Source organism: Aplysia californica, unplaced genomic scaffold (genome assembly GCF_000002075.1).
Source record: "Aplysia californica isolate F4 #8 unplaced genomic scaffold, AplCal3.0 scaffold00955, whole genome shotgun sequence".
NCBI lineage: Eukaryota > Metazoa > Mollusca > Gastropoda > Aplysiida > Aplysiidae > Aplysia > Aplysia californica.
In genome coordinates this window covers 157,080-177,472 of record NW_004798225.1, presented here as the reverse complement: position 1 = coordinate 177,472, position 20,393 = coordinate 157,080, and the positions used below count along the sequence as shown (strand labels likewise).

General features: G+C 39.1%; 1 protein-coding gene across 2 annotated transcripts in view; it reads right to left on the bottom strand.

Annotated features, from left to right (window-relative positions):
* Positions 1–20,393, bottom strand: part of LOC101854055 — a 38,402-nt gene that overhangs the window by 6,694 nt on the left and 11,315 nt on the right. For both annotated transcript variants that reach the window (XM_005110858.3, XM_035973030.1), the window contains exons 2-11: positions 17,191–17,527; positions 15,152–15,386; positions 14,003–14,121; positions 11,135–11,247; positions 10,355–10,484; positions 9,540–9,754; positions 8,377–8,615; positions 7,197–7,383; positions 5,952–6,416; positions 4,077–4,178 (exon numbers count right to left, since the gene is read on the bottom strand). In XM_005110858.3, coding sequence (XP_005110915.1) covers positions 4,077–4,178; positions 5,952–6,416; positions 7,197–7,383; positions 8,377–8,615; positions 9,540–9,754; positions 10,355–10,484; positions 11,135–11,247; positions 14,003–14,121; positions 15,152–15,386; positions 17,191–17,329 — 1,944 coding nt within the window. In that variant the 5' untranslated portion in view covers positions 17,330–17,527. The remainder of the gene's footprint in view (positions 1–4,076; positions 4,179–5,951; positions 6,417–7,196; positions 7,384–8,376; positions 8,616–9,539; positions 9,755–10,354; positions 10,485–11,134; positions 11,248–14,002; positions 14,122–15,151; positions 15,387–17,190; positions 17,528–20,393) is intronic.

Genomic DNA, 20,393 nt, shown 5'->3' with positions numbered 1-20,393 from the left:
GCATTGGTGAAGGCCTTGTGTGGAATCGGGATCCGTCATGCCTTTTTATTGAACTAAAGTGTTCGCGTTTCATCGGATGGGGTGATTGATCTCTATATTTTAGCTTTCTGTTTTCTGTTCAAGATTGGCAGATTTTCAGTGTTACTGCATCTTGCCCCCCCCCCTCCTCAGTTCTTACACCTCTCGCACTGAATAGGTCTACTTGTGCCATTCAAGTTATTTCGCTTATTTTACTCTACTTTGAGTTTGAGCAATACTTTTCGTCTTCACGTTTATTATATTATGAATCATGACACCCAGACTAGTTATCGACAGTCGATATTCTATGTAGTTCTAGGTCTTTTCTCATGCTCAAAACAGGATTCATTTTTAAAATAGGGCCTATAGTTTATGTAGGCTAATATAATGAGGGGAAAATATGAATAAGTAAGAACAGACTGAAATACCAAAGTCACACAAGATCCCAGTGCCACACTGACATGTTGTTGACTGGATATAGTGTACCTACATGTGTGTATGTGTGTGTATTCACAAACATATACATATATAAATGGAGCACATGCTGTCATTGTTATGTAACTTGCCCCTGAAAAGTGGATGAGGCCCCTCCCTTGGAGAGTTGAGAAGCTGGGTTGGCAGTCACCCAGCATTATAATCATCTATTGTTTGAAGACTATACTACAAAATGTACATTTGCATTGATTTAAAGACATTTTGACTTTTTATCATTGATAGATGGGCTTTTTGGGGATCATTCTTGACGGGCAGCGGCCTTATTTTTTTCCCTTGAATTGGGGTCTTGAGAAAAATTTGGGGGTCTTGAAAAAAATTTCCAGGATTTGGTGAGGACCCTGTGTGAAAATCCAGACTCCAGACACCGCCAACAAACTATTCCATATATAAAAAATTCAACAGACAAATTTGAAATTTTATGATCGGATGAAAAATGGGGGAGTTAAACAAAGGCGGAAGAAGCTAAAAATGCCTATAACTCATAATCGTTAATTTTGAGTTGAATCGGAAGTGTAGCCCCCCCCCCTTAAACAAAGTATCTGGTCTCATTGCTTGTTCATGCACCCATGATCAGTGGATAATTTGAGTTGTTTTCTCTCTTGATTATTATTTCATCCCAGTCCCACGATGGGTGGGATCTCATTCTTAAGCTGTGTTTTCTTTGACAGGCCGGGCTAAATGTTCGGATTTGTATCCGAATTATGTTCTGAAGCCTTTTCACCATAATTTCTTGACACGAGGCTGTCATTGCAAGACAAATTTCCAGGATCTGTATGAAAATTATATTCTGAAGCCCTCTCATTATCTTACACCACGCTCTAGATCCCCTCCCAAAATGCTTAAAGATGCCCACCAGCACTGAAACTTTGAGAGCTATTGTTTTTCTATGAATGTTTCATTTGGAAAAAAAAACCCAATGATACACATATTTTGTCAGTGTCAGTGTTGACTGGGTATATGTAAGCTGTTAAAAATGTGTATTTGTTCCTACAGGAGGGGGAGGAGATGATGGTGGTGCTGCATCGACTGAAGATGCCAATACTGAATACGCTAAATCTGGTAAAAGTCGCTGCAGAGGATGTGAGGAGAATATTGCTAAGGTGATTGCTTGTTGTATGATATGTTTTCTTTGTTTATCTATTTACTTTTATCTAAGCACCTATGTTTAACATTTATAAATGTGACAAGCAAGTATTTTCTTGTACTTGTAAGCTACCCAAATCAAAGGGGAATATGCGAACATCTGAGGTCTAAAAGCCCTTTTTTATTTATGTGTTTATCTGTTTTTGGCCACTGTCTGTCCAATTTTTTACAGTGACGGTCTTTACAAGTAGACAAGTATGGTGAAAACAATGATTGTAATAGTTAATGAAACATCTACTTGTGCTGTAATTTTTTTTTTTTAAATTTGTAATAATGTTGGTGAGCCTGGCTTTTCTAAACAGACATTTTATGAATAATTACCTTGCTACTTGTTGTGTTAGCTTTGTGTGATTGTTTATGTCATTGAGAAAAGAACTTGATGATTTCCTTTTTTTCTTTGTTTTTTTAACACTAAATTGTCTGTATTTTCTTTCTGTGTTAAACAGTTCCAAATAAATACACTGCGACTTGTATGGTTGGTGAGACCTTTGGTAGCTCCTACTACTTTTTTTCTTTCCCTCAGTTGTTTCTGTTTGTCTGTCTTTTTTTCCTGCTTGAAATGAACATTATATATGTATCCGTACAACGCTCGCAACTGCATAAGGTCATATGAGTGCCAAGGGGTTGATGTCAACAGAGAAGTCCTTACAGGGAATCAGACTTACTCTGCTCACCTCTCTAGCTTCAACAGCACAAAGTCTGCTTCAACTATCAAGGCACCCCTGAAATAGCGGGTCACAAGAGTGTGACAAACATACAAAAGAAGAAGTAGAAGAAAATGACAATAGTAAGGATAAGGAAAGAAAAGGCAGCAGTTCCCTGTTGTAGTTCAGGCACAGTTATGAGCATGACATTGTTGGATCAGCCCATTTACAATTCTACTGTGCATTAGAACGAGAAATATCCCCCCTTTGGGAATGGCCTAAAGACACTTCAGTCAGTGGCACCGCCCCAGGGGGTGGTTGAAGATCTGAGCATTTTGGGAGGAAGGTTGACTTAAACAGATCTATTAGAACCTGAGGTGTTCTGTTGTTGATAAATTTAAAACACATGGAGCTAGGCAATCTTAAAAATAATTCACTTTTCAAAGGAAAACCAAGATGGGTCTCTCAAAATGGGTGTTATCATATGCTTTCTGTCTTCAGATCAAGTTCATATCCTCTCTGTCACAGGGACTTCAGGAAGAAACTTGTCGGAGAGATGGTTTCCAAATTAATTCCTTCTGTGTAGGGTAGTTCTGTAACTTGACAAACCCATAAACCAGATAGTTATAACCCTTTCGAAAACGAAGTGAACTTTGAGCAAAGTCTTGTATGCCATAAGAAAAGTTACTTGATGCTACAAGCAAAGTGTGGGTAAAAAAAGAATGCAACAGTGAATTTAAGATATGGTTTGAGTTCTGAGAACCAATAACTTCTTGACTGAGACAACCGAACCCTTGACTGAATGAGATATGTCCTGTCAGTTTATATTACTTACACAAATCATTGCTGGAAATACTACTATTGTAATTGTAACTCATAATAATCTTAACATAAAGGAACATAATGTAAATTTTAGTGATAGAATACCTTATATTTACAGGCTTGCCAACTTTTTCAAAAACTAATCAGACACCCAATGTGCTCGATTCTCTGCAGGAAAAGATTTTTTCTTCTTGAAATTCAGACTGAAGACTGAAACAGGGAGAAGGAAGAAGATAGAAACACAGAGAATGATAAAAACAAGTGGACCAGATGGATGACAGAGAGAAGGGAAAATGAAAAATTGTATAAATTTAGGACAATAAAGACCAAAATATTTTTATACAGTTTGCAATCTCTTCAAAGTTAATTAGATATTGTTCCATTCTTAGAATGGGGACTAATATTAGCAGTGAGTAAGAAATATTCAAAATAATCAAATCTGTACTGTGCTTTCCATTCGTGCAAAGCTACAAACACGAACATCTCCAATGGGCTAACAAGCCCTGAAAGGCTCAGGAGTGGAACCAAGTCAAAGCTGACAGCCTTTCATTCGATCAACTCACAATGCCCCAGAGAAGTATTATTGTTGGAATCCACCGCACATCAACATAGCAAAGAAGTTGAGCAAACTCAGCATACGAAATATGCAATCACTTACGTGTCAGCACTGGAGAGAAGGGAAGGATCCCTATAAAAAGTATGAGGTACATATCAGGGCAGCAACATTTTTCTATAAATCTGGTAAACCCTTAAAGAACAGAGCAAAAAGCCTGAAGAAGTACTGGTCAAGAAATATGTACTCATGTCATCTCACTGATGTTATCATTAACATATCAGGAACACCTCCCCCCTCAAAATATTCCTACCCACCACCAGAACCCAGTCATAGCAAGTGTAGACAGAAGAAACAATTGAGGTGGCCAGACTTATCCAACAAAAGCAAAAAATACATACCACATCTTTGATGTGCTCACAAGATCCAGTGGTTTTCAACAAATCCAAGACCTCTTGGTTGGCAGTGTAGATGTAGGCATAGTGCAAGGGAGTCTGTCCAAGCTGTGAACATAAGACAAGATAATGTGATGAGACTTCAGTATCCAAATGAGGAAATTTTTCTTACAGCTGTTGACAGTAACAATGAAGGAAAGAAGCTTGCAACAAAAATAAACCACAGTCGAGGTACATACTCAAGTTATGAATCTCTCTCACACACCTGTACTTAAGATAATAGGATAGAGCACGCTAAAGTGAAATGACAACTTGTAAAAATAGTCGAACATTGGAAGCACATCAAAAGGTTTAAAGAACGAAGTCTAGAAGCGCGTTGTTACTTCTCAGCAACAGGATGAACAAGGTGGAATTTAAGAGATATTTCACATGATGTCGATATTAAAAGTACAAGCCTGAGAAAAGACAATGGCTGAGCGCACCCCCCCCCCCCCCTATTAGATTGACGCCATCTGATTAGTAGAAAAATGAGTGTATGATAGTGTGCAATAGTGTGTAACAAATATAATTGTTATAACATGTAATTGTTACAGATAGATATTCAAGGTAATTATAGATGTATGTCAAGGATCTGAGAGCAAAGATGATTTCAAAAATATGATGGTGGTGATAGTGATGATGTGAGATGATGTTTATGTAAATAATTATTGAGAAGACATGCTTCTGTTAGTTGAGTTGGTTCTTTTTAGGTTAGCGTTAGTCCTATCTTCCTCTGCTCCGATGAGTTACAAGGGATGTGGGCACTCGCTATCCTGTTCCCTATTGGAATCATCTTTGATCTGAGAGCATTTCCAGTCCACAGAGAGGAATACCAAATCTTCTGGAAGAGAAGTCCCCCAAAATATTTTGCACAACACTAATCAGCTTGATCCTTCATTGTGACAATCAAGTTCTTTACAGTCTACAGAGTGTCCCAAAAGTCTGAATACATAAGAAATCTCACTCACTGTAATTGACAGAAGCATGGAATTATAGCATTGATTAACATTAAACTTGTAAAGCACATTGATCTTTGCTGCACAAATGGTGGAAATTATACTGAAGATGTCATTTGTTTATATTCCAAAAGAACAAAGAGTTGAGTAAAAATCTTCTTGAGCCCTCCATTGGAAGCTTGCTTGGCCTACGATGCGCATACATTATCTGTGGGGTCACATTTAAGTTGCCATGACATCATGTGCAGAAGATGCTTTTGCCTTATTTTAAGAATTGGGTGGAAGGACTCAAGTAGATGAATTCCAAATGTTGTTGAACATCCAATGTGCATTTCTTGAAAACATACATTTTGTCTATGTGTCCAGACTTAAAGGACACCCTTAATTACATATTTGAAAAATGCTCTTAACTCAATGTCAGAAATATCTATTATCTATTTTTGGTGGCCGAATTTTGCTATTCAAAAGGCTTTTTAATGGCTGCATCGATCGACATGCGGTTTTCGCCAAAAAATTCTTTAAAATATTCTCCAGATCATGGTGCCCTTGGTTTTTTCAGTTTTGAGACAGTTGTGCTGCAAAAAGCTAAATTTCTTTATTTTGCCGATCGCTTTTGAAGGCCGACGCTTCTGTTTCTGTAATTTTAGAAAATCCGGAAGTGATATTTCGCGAGGCGCATTTTGTTTTGAGAGTATAGATCTAGACGTAATTTTTTGCATCTCTCAATATTCATTTCCCCATTCCAGTAGAGTGTAAATATAGTAGGCCAATGACTTTTAGCTGATATTAAAGCACCGATCATCCCTTTCATCGAAAGAGGGCCCAGCTAGTTATGTCAAAATTTGGTACAGCAACCAAGGCAATGTAAAAGTTATAGATAACTTACATTGTTGCTGTGTCCAAGCATAAAAGGAAACTCTTGCACAAGATATTTGATGACTCCAACATGGTCAGGGGTAAAGTTGTCTTGGTTCATGCACTTGGAGAACAGACAGCGGTTCTTTTTGAAACGATTACATTCTTTCTTCACGCTGTCCAGAACCCGACAGCGGTATCCTCTGCCGTGAAGTTGTGTGGTGTCACTGTTGTGGGTGGGGTCCTCCAGGGATTCAATCGCCACGCCGCGCACTGAGATGTCATCCATTATGACATCCCCTCTTACTGTGGGGAGCCCTCTGGGCGGCAGCTGCTGTGTCTTCCCTGAGCTGTCTGTCAGACTGTGCTGGATGGCAAAGTGTAGCAGAGAGCGGCCCGCCTTGTCTCGTGCGTTGGCGTACTTTCGAGTCATCTGTCTCATCAGCTGTACTTTGTTCCCTGACTTGACAAAGCTGAAAAGCTTTTTCACCACAGCCTGCGCGGTGAATTAAAAAAAAAAAACAAGGAAAATTGAGTTTGCGTACAAAGAAGCACGTCCACACTATAATGGTCATTTCTTGCAAGGAAAAATAAGACAGACAGAACCAACAGTGGGGAAAAACAGAAGTGGCCCCCAATGATGACCTACAATCATCTGGAAAGACATTTGACTGACCCTGCCAAAAAGATCCCCAGGTCTTCACAACAAGCAGGCCCGTATGACAACAATTAGAATTTTTAAAACCAACAGGCACAGGATTAAAAACTAAAAAGCCCCATGTCTCAAATCTCTGGAAAGACACAGCAACAACATCAGAACAACAGACAGTAAGCGGAACAAAGTCAAAACAACATTAGATACGAAAATAAGAATTTACATAGAAAATATTTCAACTATTGACAACTACACACAAGTGTTCATGAACCTGTAACTTCATCCACCTTCTGAGCCAACTCAATGTTGACATTATATATAAAAATAGTTTTTATCATTGCCTTCTATACCATTAAGATATCTCTCTAGTCACACCTAATCATCAACTTTCACTTCAAAACAAGCAAAGATTTCTGATTGACCTGCACAAGTAAAAACTATAGCTCCAAAAACCTTACTTTCATCATCATCTAGGCACTGAATATCAGCAACATTGAACGAACTAGTTCAAATTGTAATCGTTGTAATTAAAAGCTCATTGAGCTTGCTGTAGAGTATGGAAATGCACTATGTAAATGCAGTTATTATTATCACCAGTTTCCCTTCTCATGTCATAATCACCTGAGTGCCAGCTGCATTCTTGAGAAGCTCGTGAAGCTGCTTGGAACACTTCTGTCTGGCGATGCAGAGCAGCTGGTGGCGGGCACAGACAGGGGCCACGTGCTCATAGAGTTGCAGCACCAGAGCCTCCAGGCGAAGAATGTCACAGTCCTGAACCATCTCGATGATGTGGCTGTCTATCAGTTCTCTGTATCCCGTTGGGCAGGAAATAGAAAACCGAGGATGAGAGGAGTTAGCGCAAGTTCAGACGTGAGTACAAACATTTCAGCACAACATGTGGCAGGCTTTGTCTAAAAAGTATTAAATCCAGGGTAGAAAGTGGAGAGAAAAATCAAACAAAAACCTACTACAGTCAAACATGCACTAACAGCCATCTGACCAGGACAATCGTCTGCACAAACAACCACTTCCCACTTCCTCTCTTGTGTTTCTTTCTACATTATGATGACACTGTCTCAGATGCCCACCTGTCTAAAACAACCACTTTTCTCCTCAACAAAGGGTATTGGACAATTTCTACTGTACTTTACCAAAATAAAAATGACCGATTATCACAGCTGTCCGTGCCAATATTAAGGTAGACACCTTTTGAAAGCTACATAATTTTCCCTTTAACAACAAACAGCACAAAATCATCCCAGTTTTACAATAAGAACAGAAATTTGTCAAAGTTCACGGTAATCCTAAAGTAGCTAAAAACTGTAATTTTAAAATGTTTCACTTTGTTGCCCTGATTTGTTCACCAGTAAACAGACAAGCCCCCAGAAAGCAGGAATTCAGCTGTGTCCAACTGTAACTCCTTTCCATCTTCACAGCAATCCATTCCACCAGGGTTTTTTCAGATTATTGAATATCATCTATTAGGTTTCCACCCATATAATTTCATTTTATAACAACAAAGGGCATTCTGCAAAAAAACACAAGGGATCAAGTCCTAATAGAAAAACGCATGGGCCTAAGCATGGAAACAATGTACAAACTTGTAATTTGTTTTAAATTTGCTTTAGTTACTTCCAGCAACTCAAAAGCAAGAAAAATGATCACACACTGCAGCCAGTACAATACCACTGTGACTTTTACGAAAAAATGTTTTTTGGCAGATAGCTGCTGAATGGTGCATTTTCCACAAAAACAATTATTTCCGACATGTTTTGGTCAAAGACTTATTACCATCACTGACCTGTAGTCATTCCTTTTGAGTAAGATGCTGTGGTCCCTGGCTGTTCTTCCATTGGAATCCCGGGCTGCCACATTGACCCCTGAGTTGAGGATAGCTCTGATGATGCCTTCTGTCTCACCATTGTACATGGCCTCCATCAGCACAGTCTGGCCCTGGGTATTACGAATGTTTAGGTCTGCATCTCTCAGGATCAGTGATGTGATAGCTTCATTCTGTGGTCTTGACTTTGGATTGACCAGCTGAAATTTAACAAAAAAGGGTGGGGGTACACATTAAGCCAATATGCCACAGACTCAGTATATAGATTAAGTAAAGGCATACTGTACATAATATCATTATTATTATTATTATTATTAATATTATTATTATATTGTTGTTGTTATTATTATTATTACTATTATTATTATTATTATTATTATCATTATAATAGCTTCGCTATCAATGTCAGACATTCACTAACGCATTTGGAGAGGAGAATATTTCTTAAAAGACAAATAGAAGAAACAAGGATTAAGATCATTTACTGCTATGGCCTATGAGATCAATTCTGGCAGAGAAAAGTTGGCCACATTTTGAGCATAATATGATACTGTTCATAAAACTTCCAGTAGGAAATATTGAGCTCATGACAACCCTCTCTAATCACCAAGGTGAAAACAAACAACTGCAAACACCTTTGTCTTTTTCAGCAGCATCCTTTGCCCTCATGAACAGACTGAACTCTTTCTCACAATGTCTATCTTGACAAAGTATTTATTTAATTAAGAGTACTGTTTTGTCTCAAGTCTAAAGTGAGGGTCTCTGATTTTGTACCCTGAGTCTTGGGTACCATTGTGTTAATTCACTACAATTTTTACTGTTCATTTTTTTAGGTGAAATATATATGACTCTCACAGTACTAAAATGGTGTCACTGATTTATATAAATTAGAGGGCACCAATGGGGGGGGGCTGAGAATGTTTCATAATATCATAGGGTCTGCCATAGTCATAAAAAATTGTAAAGGGTGCTAGAGAAAACTTTTAAATAGTGATACTTGTTATACAAGTGTAATCTATCTATCATTACTATATTACTATAAACCACAAAACAACCAAAGCTACCTGTATAAGTGCAACCTATCATTATTATATTACTATAAACCCCCAAACCACCCGAGCTACCTGGAAGAAGAGAGGTTTTGGAGGACTGGTGGCCTCCGACTCAAAGGTGTACTTGATGGAAGTGTCTGGATGGAGCTCCATAAACGACTGAATCAGTTCCAGCTGGTCAATCTCCCACACCGCTGCCATGAGGGGGCGGGGGGCCGTCGGGTAGTCTCTGTAGTAGAATTGGTACGAGTGGTCCTTGGTATTAATATCCACTTTCTGGAGATTTTCTGTAGCAAAAATAATAGGATACAATGTTCAAATGTTGTCATAGTAAATTTGAAAGACAGCAATACCGAAAAAAGGAAAATGAAGAGGCCACATCGCAACAGGGACCCACAACCTGCATCAGCAAACTGTTATGAATAATGTTAGTCATCTTGAAACTGATTCCCATTAAAATTAATGTGAAAACAAAAAGCAAGATGGAAATTTTTTTTAAAACAACCCACACACTAAAAAGGAAAATGTAGGACCAACCAAGATCCTCCCACACCACTAGTCACTCCACCATGAACTTGATTATTTGACACATCTAAAGAGTCACCAAAGGAATAACAGCAATGGCTAGTGGCTACTTAAGTTTACCAAACCCTATACTACTGACTATAAAAAGAATCTGTCACAAAAAAAGAATACTGTTTGGAGTTAAAGATTCTGTACTGACAAGGCAACAGTCATTTGGTACGGAGAAAAAGGAAAACAGACAGAAACAACAACAGACAGTAAAGAAGTAAGAACTAGTGAACCAAACCTCCAACTACGAACAGAGGAAAAGAAAATTGTTGTCCCTACTAAAACCAGGCTCTCATCAAATGCACTGGCCTCACCTGCCAATTTCCACATATCGATGAAGTGTGTCTTGCCACTCAGCATGGCCAGTGCCATCTCATTGGTGTTCTCATATTTCTCCAGGATGAGCACTGTGTCAAGCTGGGTCTCACACATGTGAACCAGGCACTGCAAAGCAAAGAGTAGCACATAAATCACACAAAACAATTGAACATCTTTTCTCCTCACATCCAAGCTAAATATCAACTTGTGACTCTAAGTAGCCCTTCTGCTGTCAGTAAATACTGACCTCCAACCCAAAAGGGAAGCCACATGTCTTGGCTTTCTCCTGACAGACAAAACAAATCAAAAGGTACAAACATATGTGACTGAGCAGCTATGAGAACAGCGTCCAGCAGCATTTTTTTCAAATGACAAATAAAGCACAATTGTTTACCATGAGATAAGCCGTAAGTGGCACTAAGATGCAACCAAAGGTTTCCCACCAACCTAACCAGCAAGAACCCATGCTCAAACAAGCCACAAAGGGAGCAAAAAGCCAAGCCTGTTCCCCAAAGACTAACAAGCTTCCCTGGGGTAAACAAGGAGGGTATACAAAAGAAAGGTTTACTTTTAGTTCCACTTCACAGAAGAAGTCCTTATTTTCAGATTGATTAACCACAAGAAACCCTTACTTTCAGACTGATCATACAAAAACAACAACCCAGGCACCTACCTTCAGATTGAAGATACAAGAGAAACCCTTACAATCAGACTGACTAAACAAAGTAAGTCCCAACTTTCACATTGATTAATTTTTTTTCAAAAGACACCCTTACTTTCAGATTGACGGTCTCCTTGCCAATGATCTTGGTGGTGCGGCACCAATAGCGCAGGAGTCGCTCAATCAGCACCGGGTCCGGATTCTGACTCTTCACAGCTGCCCAAAGGCCTTAACAAATAAAGAAAGCATATCAAAACTGTTCAAGTTAAAAATAAGCCCAATAGCATAAAAGTAGTCACACAAAAGCAATCGTGGGATGTTTCATCTGAAAAAAAAAAAAAAGACTCAACACAGGCACCCTTTCAACCACCCTCAACACAATTGTTATTTTTTTCTATAAGCATAGGCATAAATGAATTCTAAAAACCTGTCTTCACCAATAAGCACCTGAGATCATTGACTCTTTCCCATGATTTTTTTTTTCAGCAAATGGTAAAAGTAAAAAAAAAGAACACATAACTAAATACTTAACTTTACTTGATGCTACCCTTCCCCCCCCCCCCCCCCCCCCATCCTTTTTTGCATTTTAGAAAAAAGGGAGATCCTTATGAGGGGGTTTTCCCCGGTGTGCACCCTTTGAAAGGAAAAAAATTTTACCCCCCCAATTGGAGCCACAAATAGAAATTTTTTTCTTTTTGGTGGGAAAAACAGGAAAAGAGATTTTTTAAAAGAGGAGAGGGCCGGGGAAACCCACCCCCCTCCAAAGGGTTGGTGACAGGGCGGGAGACGAAATCGCGGGAAAGAACCGACTGTCAGACAGGGGAAAGGGAGGAAGGACGGCAGAGGACATAAGACAAAAGGACGCGTCGAGGGCGGGGAAAAAGAAAGGCGAGATAGTGGAGGAAGAGGAAAGGAAAGGGCATGGATGTGATGTAGATACCAGAGGGGGAGGAGAGAGAGAGAGAGAGAGAGAGAGAGAGAGAGAGAGAGAGAGGGGGAGGGGTGGGGTGGGGAAGGGCTCACAAAGAGAAGAATGAGATAAGTGGAGAGATATATATTATAGAAGGTTGGGGGGGGGGAGAGAATAGAGAATCATCAAAAGGCAAGGAAAAATAAAGAAAGGAGAGGGGGAGAAGGGGAGAGACAGCAAGCAAAGAGGAAAGGAAGACAGATACAGACCGAGCCTAGAAATAACCTTATCTTTTCACATGGTATACAACACTGACTCACACATGTCATTTCCCACATATATATACATACATATTTTTTATTTTTTTATTTTTTAAACTGGAAACATTGGTGCTTAAACATTTTATAAAGATACAATATCTTTTTCTACCCCCTTTTCCTCTTTTTCAAACTTCACTTTCTGTCCATCACTCGCAGTTTTCTCACCAGTAAAGATAGTATATATTTCCCCCTCAAATACCTCTCACAACTTCAAGAGTAATATTTCTTTTGATGTTGAAAGATGATAAAACAGAAGTCATTCTGGCAGGCAGTGCAAAGTCCGTTAAAGAGGTTGACCATGATCACATGACAATTGGTGATACAGAAATTGCATTTTCCAGAAAGATTAAAAATCTTGACATCTATTTCTATTCCAGTTTGTTAATGTCGGCTGAGGTAAATCATCTGATCAGTTGCAGTTATTTAGAAATAAGAAAATTAGTAAAATATGTCATCTAATCAATACTAAGGATACTGCTTTACTAATAACAGGCTTAGTTTTATCAAAACACGATTATTGTAACTCTTTGTTATCAGGAATATCACTAGAGAAAGTTAAAAGACTTCAAGCTGTCCAAAACAATGCTGCACCTTTAGTTTTACGGAAAAGAAAGCGAGACTCTGCTAAACCTCTTTTACCATCTATGAAACTTAAAACTATGGGTGAAAGAGCATTTTAATATCAAGGCCCCAAGATCTGGAATGCTTTGCCAAGAACTTTAACAGAGACTAAATCTTTTGATTCATTCAAATGTCAGCTGAAGTCATTTCTATTTCTAAATTAATAAGATGAATATTTGGAGAGATTTTCTTTCCGTAACACAACGTTTATGTAACTGTTGTACGTTGTATTGTATTGTAAAGCGCTCAGAGCCTGTGTACTTTAATCGGGGTTGAGCGCTATATAAGTGTCATTTATTATTATTATCATTTATTATTTTAGTCGATGCACTATACCAACACAGTTTTGTCAGTGTCAGTGTATAGGTTTTTCAAACACCCTTTTCAACATTGTAAGATTATCTAAGAGGTGAGGGCCTCTAAATTTCACATCAGTCTCCAATGAGACCAAACCAAATGGGTGCAGAGCTTTCAGAACTCATGATAACAACCAAAGTTCAGAACACCCTGTTGGAGATTTGAACAAAGGCCACTCGTCCATAGTTCAGCATGAGATCAGCTGAGCTAACAGTGCACCCACCAACAATGAAAAAAAGTTTTGTTTTCACTTTATAACCCTCCACAAAATAAAAAACTTCAGAAATCCTTTACAAATTATACCTTTGTAGCTCAGAATACAAGGCAAGTAAACCCACCCATAGACACACCCCTCTACAAATTCACAAAAGAAACTGCACGCCTGAAATGACGTCATTTGTGGAAAGGAGCACAGGCTAAACTTTGGTGACTCCATTATCATTTTTTCCTTTCTGAAGCACTTAATTCATTCAATTTTTATATTTGCATACAAAACCACAACAGTACGAGATATCTAAGACGAATCTTGTTTCCACTGCAACGTCTTGCAACTCCCACAGCCATGTGATTCCACTAAAAAGCATGTCAAATGATAAGCTAGGGCATAAATCATGGTGTAGTGACATTATTTCCTCCCCCCCCCTCTCCCCACACACACACACACACAAATATCCACACAGAAACTGGTGTTTAAAAAAAAAAAAACCACATCATATATATGAATTTTTTTTAAGGCGGAGTAAAATAGTACCAGGCTTGTAACACAAAACTATACCTGGCTTGAACTTTCTCAACCAGTGCAGATTTTCTTGCCATCCAGTGTTTTTCAGGTGCAGAATCTCATCCTCAGGAGTTCGTCCAGCATTGTTCTTTATCAAGGGGCAAGAGCCACACCTAGAGAGAATACAAAGTGTCTTTTCTTATCCTCTTTAAAGAAATTAGATCAAAAAGACAAAATACGAGGTCCCATATCATTTGAAAAGATTTGCACAAACTTGAAAAGACAAGTCCTGATGACAAGAACTTTGCTCAGCACCACAGCCGCTTTGATGCTTGATCAACAACCCAGTGCTAATGGAATTTGCACTCTTACATGTCAACATAAAGGACCAGAGGATACATGTGCTTTTTATGCTCAAAGGTACCAAAAATAAAACTTTTTAAACACCTCCAATCTGAACATTCACAAAAACCATAGCAAGTACAAAAGCATAAAGGACAGATAAAAATCAAGCTGTAAATAAAAAAGGAAAGTACAAACCAACAACAATAGTAATAGTTAATCCGTCAATGTCTGACGATGACCAATGCATCCGTAGAGGAAATTATTTCATAAATACAAGTGTAAGAACTAAGGATTAAGATGACTTGTGGCTTCTACCAGGGCCAATGAGACAAATCTGGCAAAGAAGACTTTGCAACACTTTGAACATTTAAAAGTTTCATTTTCACATGTGAACAGTACGGTTTGTGGGCCTCTCTCTTGACGTCAGTAGTTTTAATTCGTGAAGTCCCATTCGACTTTTTTGCTGCCCTCTGTAATTGCAGCTTTCCAACTGGGTCTGCCAGGACCTAGGCTCTCCCATATCAAGGGATTAATGTTGAAATCTATTTGTGAAATTTTCAAGGTGTTGTATTGCTTTTTTTTCCTTTAACCCCAACTTTATGCATCCCTGATGACAGCTCAAAATAGAATTCTGCCTTTGGATTCTGAAATAAGGCATTCCTACAATATGGCCAGCCCAGCAAAGTCGAGTGCTTTTGAGCTAAGAAAACAGACACCTCTCGCCACTTGCCCTTTCGGAAATTTCCGTATCCTGTACTTTGTCCTGTTATTTGATGCCAAAATTTCTAGCGAAAAAAGAAAGACCAAAAAACATTATCATCATTAAGCTCCTTCTCTTTAAGTCATGGAAGATCTCACCTCAACAAAGCGACAATGCAGCGCCAGGCTCCCGGGACCCTCACAACTTTGTGCAGTGCAGTGTCGCCACGGAGGTCTGTGACGTCTGGGTCCAGCTTGGTGCACAGGAGGTACATGATGCGGGTGCCGTTGGCTGTCAGGTACAGGTGGGTGTAGTTGCACAGCATGTGGAGGAACGTCTCCCCGGTTTTGCTGTCTCTGGCATTGAGATTGCCACCCGCACTAAAATAGTCGCCTGTTGAAGGAATGTGAAGGAATGTTTGGCCCGCACAACATGACAGGAGCTATTTCCCCACAATGAGGTAAGACAAACACTTGTAGCTAATTACTGTCACATGAAATAGGCTTGAATCACTTCAGATTGAAAGCTCACCATCTTTTCAAAAAGGGGGAGGAGGGGGGGGGGGTGAGTAACAGTTTATTATGCACGAAGCACAATCATTTTCTACTTGCTTTTCTAAAAAGTTTGAAGTGCCAATTAGCAGCTTAGTAGAGTGATGAGAGAAAAGTAAAGAATTTTTTCAAGAACACAATATCCCATCCGGTTAGCCAAGAACCTTGCCCTGACAATTGTGAACCTGGGCCCATATTTAATAAAAATCCTTTCATGCCCGTACCCATCCTCAATCTTCACTACGCCACCATCTTCACAACAGTAACTGACTGAGACACCCGAATAAAATGATTAGATAAATAGGACCACAAAGACATTTTCACAATATTCCATAAAAGAACACCATGAAACCTTGAAGAAACAACATATCAAGTCTTTTGTACATTTTGAGGGATTAATGAGTCACAGTTTATGGTAAGTTAGCACAATGACTGCCAAATTTCAGCAAGAACAAATGAGGACAGTAAACAATGGAAACACTGACAAGCAAGGAAAAAAATCATCTACCTCATAAAATAACAATAATAATAATAATAAAAATAAAATAATAATAATAATAATAATAATAATAATAATAATAATAATAATATAATATGATGATGATGATGACGACGATGATGATGATGATAAAATAATAGCATTTACATTGTGCATACCCAAGCTCTACGATATGCTGTGTGCTTTGCTGCTAATTCATAAAATTATTTATTATTCATAAAACAGAAATGGCAGTTCAGGACAAGCATGTTTATTAGTTTTCTTGTGAGGCACCCTTAAAAGTATGTCCGTCGTTAAGACAACATGAATAACAATGGTTATCCCCTGTGCCCAACTCGGAGATTGTAGACCATTGACAAAATTTTGATCACTTACGGGGTTGGCTGCTTCAACTCTGTCAGACAGGGCCAAGCTGGACTGAGTGGGATACAACATCCCAACAGACAGATGGAGATGCTTGATTCAAAACAAAACAAAAATTCCCCACACAGGATTCCAACTGACACCTTCTGTGTGCAACTCAAAGCCTAACTGCAACATTATAAATGGTGCTTTAAAACTGAGTTCAAATACAGAGTGGGTGGTGTAGCCGTTAGGCTTTCAGACACTCAACCTTAATGTTGTGGGTTCAAATCCCATCTGGTGCCTGTCATTGTATTCTTGAAAAAGGCACTTTATATGAATTTTCCTCACTTTATTCAGGTAGGAATGGGTATCCAGCTATAAATGATGAAAGATTTAGTCAGCTTGTCAGTGTTTTAGAGTGTGTAACCCACAGCTTGCATTGAAATCTTTCCAAGAAGCCAAAAATGTTTGGGAGTCGTGTTCTATGATCTGCTGGGGTAATAATAAGATAGCTGTAAAGCACATAGAGCATGCTGTACAGCATAAAAACGCACTATATAAATGCAATCATTGTAATCATATTATCATTATTATCATCATCCTCATTATTAGTAGTAGTAGTATTATTAGTATTATCATTATCATTATCATTATTATTAGTATTATTATTATCATTATCATTATTATTATTATTATTATTATCACCATAATCAACATTATTATTATTATTATTATTATTATTATTATTATAATTATCCTTCTTCCCTTTTTTTAAGGCACCAAAATAGTGTAGGCTACTTACAAAGCAGACTGCAGTTCTGGCACACATTGCCAAAGGCAAAGGTCTTGGAGATTTCATGATCCTGCAGATTGTCAATGAAACCCTTGTTGTCCATGACAAATTTCTTCATCCCTTTGTTCTTGGTCGCTGTCACTGACATGGTCAAAGCTACAAATCAAATGCAGCTGTCCAAACGCTTTCAGAATAGCAGGATAGCACCAAATCCAATGTAATAGTTCGATATGTCTCTAGCTCCTATCACAGCTCTGTGTAACCTTGTTGAGACGTCAAGGCAAGATATCTGTCATTACTATCACTGGTGTCACTTTGAGGTGTCCCTACTGATGGACAGGACCTCCTGAAACCACACAAAAGAATGACATGTCATCATTGCGACAAACAAAATGGCAGTACACACCGCAATCGGTAAAAAACAACAACACAGCATTACAGAGAACAAAACGAAATGGAAAGACAAGAAAAACTCTGTTAGACAAATCGTAAGTCCACAATCTCTCCCATGCATTTAATCTGGGCTTTGGAACAGTGTCATACTGAACTCTGATGAGCAAAGTCCTTATGTAACGGTATTCTAAACGTGCTGCTCCTCCATTCACAAGTACACATCTAAATCAGTTAAGGTGGGGGGGGGGGGTGTGATGGTGGTATTTAGGTTTCAGTAAAGAGAAGTACGTCGATGTAATAATATTTATTCAGCATTGCAAGGAAAAAAAGACTGGTACAACAGAGGAATAGTAAAGACAGTGAATTTACCAGAGGCATCTCCCAGTCAATATTGATAGTATACTAAAGTCGGTACAAATATACGCAAAGTCTGATCAAATACAATGTTGGACACATTTCCTCAATATCTTCTTGGTAAAAATTTGAAGACAACCAACCTAGAGTACAAACCAGTAATCTACAGAAATGTGACAGACAGGAAGCACTGAAGTTTGGATAGGAGACAGCACTCCCTATCAGGGACACCCAGCAAGGAACCTAAACTTTGGATAAAGGATAAAAACCAACCATTCACAAAGCCCTTTTCGGAAGAAAACGAGACGGTATAAGCCAAACACTCGTAAAGTCCTTTTCGGAAGAAAGTGCTCATGAAAAGACAAACAAGTTCACATTTTAAAAAATCACTACCTCTTAAAACAATGTAGAGCACAAAAGAAGCTTCCTACGTCCCCTTACTCTAGCGCTACACTCTTGTCTGGCTCACAGTACCTTGACCCGCTTACTGATTAGAAATGAGGTCACGACTCTGAGAGACCCAGTTGCGTCCTGTACCCAAATAAAAAGGTCTCCTGGCCTGACAACACACACAAACTATTATCAAAAATACTTCTAGCCTAACAACACACAAAAACTTTGGTCTTGATCAGGCATAGAGGACAAACGCGTGGAACAGAACTATGAGAACGGGACAATATTCTACCAACCTGAACTTTATTGTACACCTATAATTGGTCGCTTTTAAGCACAAGGGTGCTATCCCGAAAAATGCTGTTTTGAGAAAATCGAAGGTAAAGTGTTTGCCCCTTTTTCAGTTTCTGTGAAAGACAAGTCAGGTTTTCTCTATAACCAAACAAATACACACACCAATTAAACCAAACTTCTCCTATAGGTAGGGCAATGGTCACTTTTGGTACGGGTGAAGATTTCTGGAAAACCCCGAAATCTGGGTTAGCCCGCTTGTCCTTAAAAGCGACCAATTACTCAGAACGACCAGAAACGGGCAAGAAAGTTAGGTGTCCAAAAGATGAAACGTGGCTACATTAACCCTTTTCTCACTCAAACATTCGGACAAAAAAAGCACAAGGGCAGGTGTGACACAGGTCGCAGGCAAGACAGCATTACTGTTACAGAAGTGGGAAGTGTACATTGATAAAATCACAGACGCAGCACCTCTCTCTCTCTCTCTCTCTCTCTCTCTCTCTCTCTCTCTCTCTCTCTCTCTCTCTCTCTCTCTCTCTCTCTCTCTCTCTCTCTCTCTATGTGTGTGTGTGGATGTGTGTGTAAGTGTATGTGTGTGTGTGTGTGTGTGTGTGTGTGTGTGTGTGTGTGTGTGTGTGTGTGTGTGTGTGTGTGTGTGTGTCCGCTCGCTTGATTGTGCTTTGGCGTACTTCTGTTTCAAATTCACACTTTGTGTTTCTCTTAGAGCCTCTAAGCGAGTCATTACTCGAAGGACAAAAAAACACAAAATCAATGTCCTGTTCTCGATTACAACAACAACAGGCTTCAATTAAAAGCCCCTTTCATGTACCACTCTCATATACCACTACTTTTGTTCTTCCATGAGAACTTGTAATGCCCTACAAGACACAGATAGATGGTTTTAGTTTTAGTAAGAGTTTGGTGGCACTTGCAGTACAATAAGGTCGTATAAATTGCAGAAGATTAGAAGTTTTACAAGAAAGTAACAAACATAAAAAGAGGGAAGAAAGATAAGGAAGATAGACGTTTGATAGGAAGGAAGGGGCAAACCACACACACTACATGTAGGTGGTTTCAGTGGCGTAGAATTAGCTTAAGAGTGAAGAAGCAAAAAGGAGCGAAGGAAGCAGAAACGATAGACAGTCAGTGACACAGCAAGTTGGGCTTGCCGCACGTACATCAAAGTATGGATAATACTACATGTATTGAGGTGCAGCCCCCTGTTGGTATGCACTGGGCTAATAAGTAATTTACTCCCATGACCCTTCTCTCAACAAACCCACAATGGGCTTCTGCTGCCCCATAGATGAAAAAAAAAAAGCGCAGTCGGTGGTCTAGTGGTTAGACTATCAGACGCTCTCTACGGTAAGTTCGAGGGTTCGAATCTTGACAGAGGTATGAGTTTGTGTCCTTGGGAAAGGCACTTTACACAAAAGTTCCTCACTTCACCCAGACGAGAATGGGTACCCGGCTACAGACAGCGAAAGATCTTGTCAGGTGGTGTTTTAGCGCATGAAATCCGCAGCTTGCACTGCATATTTCATTATTTTTTTATTTTTTTATTTTTTGGTAAGTGTTTTACGGCGCTCGCAACTGCATAAAGTCATATGAGCGCGCGGGACACAATAAACGTTTTCAGTTGGTAGGAAATTTTGAATTTTGCCCGAGTGGCGGCCGCAGCCCACTCTTATCAATTTTAGACCACAAAGGGATCTTCGAGTTTTTCGCCCTTGTCCGAGAAGGCTAGGTGTACATCTTTCCAACAAGAAGATCAGGGGTGT